Raw genomic sequence first — 11,515 nt, forward strand, 5'->3', positions numbered from 1 at the left:
TAAACATTTAAAAATTCCATTATTTTTATAACAGCTTTATTGTTTTTAAAGTTCTATAAGACATACATACACATTAACTTCTAATTTATTTAAATTTATTGTATCCATACATTTTTAGAAATTCTTCAATATCTAAATTTATATTTCCTTTGCCATGTATTAATTTCGGCAGATTTCTAAACCAAGTTCTTAGATCATCCGAAAGATTTTTAGAAAATCCAATTTTAAAAATTACGTCAAATTTGAATATTGCGTAACTATCAAATACGTAGTCTGGCACAAGATTGTATTTGTAAAAATATTTCAAATTTTTCAAAATATAATTAATATTTTTATATCCAATTATTTCTCTATTTTTAATCTGCGTCATTATTTTATTGGTATTAATATCATATTTAAATTTGAATCCCTCTATTTCGACTTCTAAATATCTCTCTAAAATATTATCAGCGTATCTGTAAATATTGAAAATAAAATTTATATAAGTTCTCGTGTTTTTGATTTCAAAATCTCCTACAAGACAGAATTCACTAAAAATCGATATATTAAAATTTTCAAATATAACTTCCAAACTAAATTCAGTCATTTTGATTAAATTTATGTAATTTGATTCATCTTTAATAAAATTATAAAAATCAGAAATATATTTTATACTTGTGTTTCTTATTAAATACTTAAAATTCGAAATTGGCAAACTTGTAGTTTTCTTTTCAAAAATTAAAATTCCATTATTTTTTATACAAAATTGATTTTCATCTATAAAAATATCAAAATCTATTATTTCATCCTTCAGACCAACGATTTTAAGTCTTAAATTGTCAATCATTATTTCGTTATAATTGCGCAATATTTTTGTGCCTTTATAAATTTTTTCAATTTCTCTAAAAAAAAATTTTTCTTTTTTTAATAAATCAACGAATTTTAAATACAATTTAGGGTTAAAAAACTTGATTGTCGCAGAATGAAAAAAATTATTTTTTAAAAATTCACAAATTTCCACTTCATTTTTAAAAATGAAATTTTTTTGTTTTTCCGATTTTTCACAATCTACCAAATTTCCTTTGTCGTAAAATGCAAACCAACCATTTTCTAATGTAAAATTAAGATTTTGATATTTATTAGATAATTTCTCTATAAACTTATCAATATTAATATTTTCCTCAGCTTTAAAATGTTGGTTGTCAATTAAAATTTTAAAATTCAAATAACCCCCTTCTAAAATCATTTCAATTTGATTTTTCAAAATTTTAAATTTACTGTGTAAATTATGAAGTTTATAATATTTATCTTGTAATTTTAAATATGTCACAAATTTAGAAATAGTAAAATTTCGAATAAATATTTCTGAATCTAAAAGCATAAATTTTGGATTTCCCATTTCACCACACAAAGTGATTTTATATTTTTCATCTAAAAAAATAAAATTGTCTTTTATTTTTACACTTTTAAAATATTGTAAATTTTCTTTCTGTAAATGAATTTTTAAAAATCTTTCTAAATGTTTATTATTTGTTTCTTGACTTTGTGCAGGTAAATTGTTATAATACAAATTTCTTAAACTACCCTTAACATTCCAAGATGGAGAAATTGTATTTTTTATATTTTCATAAACATAAGCAAGTCTATTGGCAGTATCTTCAAAATTATTAACAGTTTTAAATATTTTTACAGAATTTAAATATTTTATTCCTACGTCTAATAAATAAATTAATTCAAAATCCGCGACTTTTTGTTTAAAAAAAGATATTAATTTTTTTCTGCATTCTATTTCTTTTGAAGAATGGTATCCACTTAATTGACTTTTCATTTCATTTAATGTGTTATTTATAAATGAACTAATAAATTTCTTATAGTTTAAATTTGTGTTATTTTCAGTTTCCTCTTCCTCTGGAACACTAAGACGTATTTTCGCCATTTCGTACAAGGGGATTGAAAATTTACTAAATATTGTGTAAAAACAATTAATGTTTCAATTTACAACATTTTTATAATCTATAGATTTGAACTTATTATATTATATTAAGACTTCTAGGCAATACATTTTTAGATCTCATCTCATCATTTTGATAGATATCATCTAATTTATTTTATATCTATTTATTTTACAGATTATAGTTTATTATTTTATTATTAATTTTTATTAGATCTATTGACTAATTATATTATTAATTATATTATATCTATTGATTAATATTTTATTATTGAATTTATTATATCTTATAATTGATATTTCTTTTTTTAAACTCGTCATTCTAAATTAAAACATTTACACATCATTCGATATCGCAAGAAATCATAAATGTTTACATTAAATATCCTGTATATTAAAAACCAATAACATTAAAAATATTTTAAAAATAATGGAGCCTTCTGTAAAATACAAATGACACCTCTGTACATCCAACAAACTTGTGTTAGGAGATTGTTGTTTATCAAATAACTCAATAGAAACACCATTTTTCTTTGGTATCTTTTATGTTTTGTGTTCATATATTCAACACCCGAGTTCCTCAGCTATCTCGTAAATAAACAAAGACAGAGATCGACACTATTAATTTCACGAATATAAAATAAAATGTTTTCCTAAGCTTATGTGTTTTTTAGAGTCGGAAGAGTGCGTAAGGCAGTATATATAACCTACATTCAAATATTAAAAGCATCTGTAGACCCAAATCGGAGAATCCTACAAGAAAGTCCGCCTAAATGATTACAAAATAAGAATATTAAATTGTATAGATACTAAAAATTCGCATACAATGCCAAAATACATTGCTATCATTGGTTTAGAGACCAAATTCTGTAAAACCATATTTTAGCAGCATCCCCTACGAGAAAAAATTAGCGTAAAAACTTTCGAATCGAAAAAAATTATGGTAATGGAACCTTCCCGAATCTTAAATTATAAAATGAAGATTTTTTTCAAAAATAAAATCTGTGTAGATAATTGAGATTATATACCATGATCTTACTATTTATAATCTCTAGCGAAAAATCTAAAGGACTTAATTTACCATAAAAATCGATATTGGATTTTTAAATTTTCTTATAATATGAATTAACGCTTTTTTAGATAATACTATAAACAAAGATGTTTTTGGCAGAAAAAAAAAGTTTTATATCTTATTACTAGTAGGGGTTCATTATCATATATTTTATACGACCAAATAATATTTTTAGTGGTTTGGTATGAAAAATAAATAAGAATCTCCTGACAGGGGTCCTTTTATTTGTAGCGCAGAATACATTGGTAATTTGTTATCTACGTATATTTACTAAGGCCACGTGGTACCTGATCTTCATGTATTATTAAATTTTTTGCGAAGGACTTACAATTTATATTTGTGAAATTAATAAGCTCCTATATTATGCTAAAGACGAAGAATTACAAGCAAGCTTAGCTCGCTATTATGCCGAACTAATTAAATTTTACTCGAAGAGAAGTCATTTTTCATATAATAATAAGACATGAAGGCGCAACAAAATATTTCAACTTCAATGCGGGCTCTGAATTAAACCTCAGTTTAAGTGTAATTCTAATTTTTTGAAAGTAAAATATTTTTCAAAGCTCATGAATAAAACATGATTTTACAAAAGAACTTTGGAGAAAATAATAGTTTAAAATCATTATATTTTGCAGTATTATAAATATAATCATATTTGTAAAGCTTATAAATAAAAAAACAAGGGATCAAAAGTATTAGTAAGATTTTGGTCTCAACATATACGGCTTCCAGATATTCTATAAATTCAAAATTTCTTTAATTTCTAACTTTTTAAAACATATGGCTTACGCTTCATGTCATAGATATAAAATAATAAATAATTTAAGCAGTCAAGTTATTTTATTAAGAGCTTATACGGTACATGACCGTTTGGAACCCGCTTCGGGAAAATGAACCCGAATTGAAATTTTAAAGGACCCCCCTTTAAAAAAATGGCCAAATTGGCAAAAACAATGTTTGTTGAGGCAGATGAAGTTTTTAGTGATGAAATGTATTTATACATGGAATATAAAGAAGAGTCTATTTTGGAAACATTTGATGCTGAATCGGCGTGCGCCTTGCTCGTTTCTGTAACTAGTATAAATACTGCTTTTTCCTTTAGGTAAAACAAGAAAATGTATAACCTGTTTCTATTTTGATCTCTAATCAATGAGTAGCATATGATGCCACATTAGCTAAGCAAAGGGATGGAGCACAGTACTAAGAATCACTCCATAAATACTGATACCTCTAGCGATTCTGAATCACAACACCATATAATTTTGTTGGTTTTGGCTCATTTCTATAAGAGATATTCGATCTTAACATAAACAAAGAAGAACACTATGAGTACCTTTTACAGTTTCATTGGGCTTTCCAAATTCCCAAAAATCGCTGGATAAATTGTCTTCTGTCATTATTTAAAATAAATCGTTAAGTCCCTTTTTAATAATTTTTTTTATTTTTCCCTTTTTTTGAATTTTTCAATGCGGGTTCATTTTCTCAAAGCGGGTTCCAAACGGTCATGTACCGCTTATACATTCTTTAATCGTTTTTGGAAATTTAAGTTTGTTCTTTTCTGTTCTTGAATAATATTAATAATTTTTTGCATCAAAATAATGTAGGATCCTATACTTTCAGACCTTTTGCGACGCAGACATCCCATCTTCATTTTTTTTACGATTTTCTACATGTATTTGTATATTTATACAGAAGTAAAACCTGAACTCCTCTGTAACATAAAAAAACACTCTATCTTTGTTCTCTCGAATAGATCCTCAGTTTAATTTGTATTTTATATGATATTTAGTCATCAACCTTTCGTATCAATACAAAATTAACTATTATTGTGTGCATATGCTACGAAGCACCGTTAATTATAAAAAAGATTTTGTTTCTTCGTTTTCCTTTTCTCTGTTATAGCAAGTATATTCCGATTAATATCATATTTCCATTATAAATTTTCTTTAATTCTTTTATACAATTTAATATCTGTCTAATTTGGACTTAATTCAAAGGCCAAATCTACTCCCCTCAACTTCTATTTTAAGTACAATATGTTATATGATCTTCTATATTGAGTATCCGCTAGTTGTGTTTAACTTTATAAACCAGACTGAACATATATAAACAGTAAATATAAATGATCATCTTGTTCGTTTGTTCATATCTTATCTTAACATTGATCATACTTAGTAGCTAACATTCCATTGTATGTCTATTTGATTAGCGACGATGGCATTGTTGCTTCTATCCACGTGTTAATATATATATCTTTCTGTAAGAAACGTACATTTACATTAAATTGTAATTTAAATCTTTTATAAAATTTTTTTTAGAAATAAGATAAAATTTTTTTTTATTTCGCCCCAAATAATAATTTTTATATTAGTTATATGTCTTGTGCCCAGTTTATGTATATAAACACATTGTGAAAGCACATAAAAGAATACTACTCAGGAGTATATATCTGAGAAATCTTAAACAACTTTTAACGATCTCAGTCAATACGCCATGCAAATAACCTTGTTCTCATACATGTTATATGTAGACATATCATGTATGTTATATTGATTCATATATCAAACATAATGGCAATTATATATGAATAATAGTGATTATAAATTAGATATGAAAAAATATAGATTTATTTTTTAGCAAATTCTAAAGGATTATGTATTTGACTAGTTGTCCTGAGCAGAAAATTAAGTTTGATAGCTTTTATTTTTACGATAATATAAATGTAATATATAACTGTCATGTGATATTAAATATGACGTTGTAAACGGAATAGCACTTGAAACATTCTCCATTTGCGTGAGTTCTTATTTTTCGAGCAATAAATTATTGACTATGAAGCGTAATATATGGATTAAAATTTTGGCACTACTACAATAGTGCTAGGACAATATTTTTTCAATGAAATTTAAAAATGTTTTGAGGAAAAATAAATTGTATATTTCAACACATACATTGAAAAAATGTCGAAGTAGCAAGAATCAAATTAGAGCGGCCTCATGTGACAATCGTAATAGTTCTTTGCTAACGATGTAGAGATGGGTATTGTGATAATACTGATGAAAATATGGAAATAGATACAGTGGAACTATATATTTAATTCATTATAAGTCAAGCCTACGAAAAATTAAAAAACAGCATAACCCCTGAGAGGAAAACTACTGTTACTCATAAAAAGCTGTTTTTTGTCTTTATATTTTATCAAATTAACTAAAAAATATCTAAATGTGAAAATAATCCAATTCTTTTTCCGATAAATATAAATTAACCAAATCTAACAGATATAAAACAATAGAGAAACATTAAATAGATAGTACCCGACACCCTGCTTTAAATATTATAAAAAATCAAGAAAATGGAAATGAATTGTTATTGGATATCTCTTAAACTATTTCTTAGAATAATAAAAAAAAAAAGAGACAATTGATATCTATTTAAAACATCATTTTCGGTATTATAAGAGTGTTGAATTTTTTTTTGCCAGTTTATAATGTGAAAATAAAACGTTTATCTCTAAGCTTAACCATAACTAAATTAATTCTATAATAACAACATAGAAAAAATCATCTCTATCTAATCATATCCCGATGATCAAACCCACAGAAAAAATATCAAATGAATTCTTATTTTTTAATAAACAAATACTATTTGAAAATTAAAATAGCTAAAGATACAGGGTTGATAAAAATCACATAACGAACTTTAACAAAAACTAAGAACAAATTATTTAAATTTATCAAAGTTGAATCTGATAAACAATATTAGAAAACACATCCTCTATTTTCTTAAAAAATAACATCGAATATATATATTAGTGTCATATAAAAAATAGATAAATTCACGTATGAGGTCATATTTCATATACTTTGTAATTTTTAAATTAGTTTTGCGATAAAATCCATAAAAATGAACAATTTTTTTTCTATAGTCTATGTCGCCACCTATAAAACATAACTTACATTTCTATGTTTGTTTGCAATATTATTCTGCATTTCACCTTCAATTTTAGGCTTATGTGTAACCTCGGGGAATTTGGAGCAAAAATTATGAATGTAATGATAGTTAGCATAAATTTATAATGAATTTACAAATCAAAAGTAATTTTTAACATTACTAACATTATTACGATGATAGTAACCAATACATTTTGAAAATTAGAACAATAATATTAGCTAGACGTGACAAGTTTTTTCCTTATTATTTTTACAATGTATTAAATATCTTATTTGTTATTATAATTTAGACTATAATGCGCAAATTTGTTATTTTCTTAAAACTTATTAGCCACGCATAGTAATATTCTACAATATTACAACTAAACAATATCAACATTCTGAGAGATTATAATAAAATATGAAAAGGATAGAAACTAGAAAGATTCAAACTACTGTTTTTTCTATCTAACTGGTTTGTTTAAACTTTTTTACAGACGGTGTCATAAAAATGTGCCTAATATTGGTATCAAATTGAGCTTACACAATTTAAATACACAAAAGAGAGATTGTAAATTCTTTATATATTTTTTGCGGTAAATGCCGCAAATTTTCTGCACAAATTTAATAAAATCTAAAACTGGTGAATTCTTACAAGCGACTCAATGACCTTTTACTTATAAAAATCCTGTTTTAAATTTCTATGCACCTAGTACCTACATGTTTGTTTGGCTAAATAGCACAGTCAACGTATGTGCCCATGTCAATTCCTGATTATTTAAAGGAATAAATTTGTGTTGGGTATTTTTAATTGTTAATTTTAATTATAATAATACTAGCTTAAAACATCTCTGCTACCTTCCGCATCTCAGAACGCTTTTACGCCATTTCATCCTTTTTTACTTTAAAATTCTTGTAAGCCTCTTAGGCATAGTATCGAACTTTGTAACAAAATTCTATGAGCATAACCCACAATATTTTACAGCTTTACTCCCTTTAGCTCTCAGGCTGGCCATATTATCAAAACAAAAATGTTTCACACTACTATAATTAAACGCATTAAGTACTTCAGTTTAAAAAACTATCTATTTTGCTTATATTGTATAGACTTAATTTCGTGTTTAAAAAGATCAAGATTTAGGCGACGTACCTATTAACAATTAAATTCAATTCTCTTTGCATTTATATATTTTGAAATGATCTAACACATGTTCGAGAGCGAAAACCATTTAGTATGTCCCAATAAAGCATTTTTATTTATGTATCAATCCAGCATATCCCAAACTTTTCTATGCACCCAAGAAATTTTTTGGCAGGGATAGAGACTTAAATGCATTTATATACATAAAATTGATGTTGCACTAGGAAACATATATATAATAGAAGAACAACCCCTACCATATCGTTTTAAATTATAATGTTAAATATATTGCAATCGAATAATTTTAGTAAAATTTATTTGATAAAAAAATCTTTTTTTTGTTGTAACTCGTCTATTTTTTGTATATTTTATACGGTATTACCAATTTTGATTTAATGCTAGATTCCTGACGTTTTTTAATATGCTTTTATACATTCAATATGAGTTTATATATAACATAATTGTCTATAATAAGGATATTTTTGATTTTACTAAAGATATAATCTTAAGATAGATTATATATTTAGCTACTATAATATACATATTTTACACTTTATTTTTATTACAAACTATTCTTTACGCGTTATGTTTCTTTTGGCTAATGAAAAATTTACATTTGTATAAATAAAAATAATAAAAGATGCCTCTAAAACAGCAAAACATGTTTGTTTGTTCTAAAAATAGTCGGTTAATAGAATCTTCTTTCGAAAGAGTTGTTTTGTATAATATACAAGATAATAAGGAAGATAACGATAAATGAGAGAGATGGGGAACAATTACTACATATTTACACTGTTATTAGAAAATTTAGACTAGAGACATTTAATAATTTTTTTACTAATTTTAATCTCATTATAACATTAAAAGTATCTACAAATAAACAATTTAAAACTTTGATGTCTTTATATTTCTATGTTGGAATTATGTGAGTATCAACTTTAATACTACTTTCATGAATTATGAATGTAACTATAAGATGGTAGTTTTTGATATTTGGAAATGCAACTCATGTTCTAAAGTTCACAGACAAGCGGTCTTAAAGTAATATATTGTCTTTAGCTGTAATTATAAATGTGCTGAAATGTATAGAATTGTATGTTATTACTTTAAGAGCTCAGAAAATACATCTATAACATTTAAACGTAGTAATAAAAAAACTTAAACGCTTTATAAAAGTAAATAAACTCTGGCATAAAATTACACGAAACCTAAAATAAAGACCACATGGCAATTTATTTATTTTACATTTTAGAAAGAATAAATTTTTAGTTAAAATTTTGATTAAACAAATAACTTCTTTTAAAATATTTTATTGTATAAAAAAAATATTGTTCTCTTTGTTTTTTGTTAATTTTTGCTTTTTTGTTTTAAATGGGCATTGACACATTTAGTATCTAATAAATAATTTTCTTAAATGAACTTTATTGGGAGAAAACTATATAAAAATAACTAAGTTAAAATTGGAACAAATTATAAAGACTATATAGGGGACATGGCATTTCTTGTATATATAATACTCAATCTTATGTAAAACTTTTAGTGCAGAAGTCAATAATTTTATATTATACAATAAAATTTAAATGCTAAATTTCATGTAGCATCTCAAAAATTTCAAAAGCATATTAAAAAAACTTTTTACGTTACCCATAAAATGATTTTTATATTAGATGTTATATTTGGTGCTGAATTTAATATAAATGAATACATAAGAAAAAATCCCAATAAAAATCCACACAATAAATACATATCTATTGTATCTTCTACAGATTTGTTTGAATTTAGACCATACGATGAACTTGAAAAGGAAATTAATCGTATGGATTATGTGTACACTGTACCACATTCGATTAAAAATCCTAACATAGAACAAAATATAACTTTTAATACGAAAAATAATAGTCCAAAAATAGATAATGTTTGTTATTTTGACAAAACAAATAAAGAAGCAACAATGTTATGTATTTATTGTAACGATGCAAAGCAAAACATTCATTTAAAAACAACTTCTTCTTTTGCTGACTCTAATTTTCCGAACAACGATATGCTACAGTGTAATGTTAAAGATGATAAAGAGCAAAATAAAACCACCGTTAACACAAAAACAATGTTTCTTATTGAGAATTCTACAAATTTAAAAGATATGAAAATGCCATACAATAAAAATGATGACATCCAGCACATTATATTGGGAAAAGATCAAATAGAAAAAACTCCACTAATCAATGGTTCTATATCATTAACACACAGTTCATTAATTTATAAAAGAAAAACTTACAACCAGAATATTGCGTTAGACACAAAAGAGTTGGGTAAACCTTCTTTTGATTCGTATGATGAATCTGCGATGTGTTATAATAATAAAACGGATAAAAACGTAGTGGTAAATGGAATAGAAAATAAACAACCGTTAAAGGACACTTCAAAAGAAATATCACAATTAAAAGACGATTTAAGCGAGTTTTTACATTTTCCAAATCAAATTACTAATGACCTATCATTAGATTTTGCCGAAATAAGAAAAAAAATGTTTGAATGTGAGAATAAGATTATAGTTTTTATTGAAAACAAAAAAACAAAATTAAAATCAAAAATCATAAAATATCCAAGAATAATTAGAAATATACGAAGTGATAAGGACATCAAAAAAAATTACGAAAAAATTAAAAGACTTAAATATAACGATATTCATAAAATAAAAAAAATTAAACTACCTAGAATTAAAACAGAATTTTATAAGTCTCAGTTACCAAGTGTTTTGCGAGAGATAATTTCGAAATTTATAAAGCTTTTTGAACGTTTCTTAATGATTTATGATATGAAAATAGATTTATCTATAAACAGTATGTTAACAACCGCCCAAAGGATCAAAATCCATGATTACAATATAGAAATATTATCATTATTTAATCACATACCAATAATCGAAACGACGAAAAAATTGGAAAACAAATTGAGATTACATAATAACGAAAATGTTTCTATTCATAAGAACACAGACAAAATTCTACGTTCAATTAAAAAGATATTATTAACATTATCATCAAAATCAGACGAAGTTACCAAAAATTTTGAAGTTTTAAATCAGATTTACAATAATAAATAAAAAACGTTTTTTTTAATGTAAGAATTATTTTATATTTAATTATATGCATGATTATGGTATTTTTTGCGTTATATCATTTTCTACAAAAATATTCTATATATCGAGGAAGCAATTCAATGTAAAATGTTTAAATTAATGTGTTCATTTTTTAAGCTTCATTAAAAATAGGAAATCAATATTATAAGACTTTTTTATCGCTTAATTTTAATTTACAGTTTTTTAAATGTGTAAAAATGGTTCGAGAGACAAAAAATTAACTAGGTAATGCCACATAACATCATGAACATGATATATTTGTCGAGAGCGCCATAAAACTATTTATTAATGTAAAAAATTACTA

The 11,515-nt window shown here is 24.8% G+C and overlaps 2 protein-coding genes across 2 annotated transcripts; one reads left to right on the forward strand and one right to left on the reverse strand.

Moving 5' to 3' along the window:
* Positions 1-85: 85 nt before the first annotated feature.
* Positions 86-1,915, reverse strand: VNE69_07093 (uncharacterized protein; the record flags this gene model as incomplete). Its single annotated transcript, XM_065474097.1, has 1 exon — positions 86-1,915. One exon carries the CDS (start codon positions 1,913-1,915, stop codon positions 86-88), a length of 1,830 nt encoding a protein of 609 aa, XP_065330169.1.
* Positions 1,916-9,723: 7,808 nt separating this feature from the next.
* Positions 9,724-11,175, forward strand: VNE69_07094 (uncharacterized protein; the record flags this gene model as incomplete). Its single annotated transcript, XM_065474098.1, has 1 exon — positions 9,724-11,175. One exon carries the CDS (start codon positions 9,724-9,726, stop codon positions 11,173-11,175), a length of 1,452 nt encoding a protein of 483 aa, XP_065330170.1.
* Positions 11,176-11,515: the final 340 nt, after the last annotated feature.

This window comes from Vairimorpha necatrix, chromosome 7 (genome assembly GCF_036630325.1).
Source record: "Vairimorpha necatrix chromosome 7, complete sequence".
Taxonomy (NCBI): Eukaryota; Fungi; Microsporidia; family Nosematidae; genus Vairimorpha; species Vairimorpha necatrix.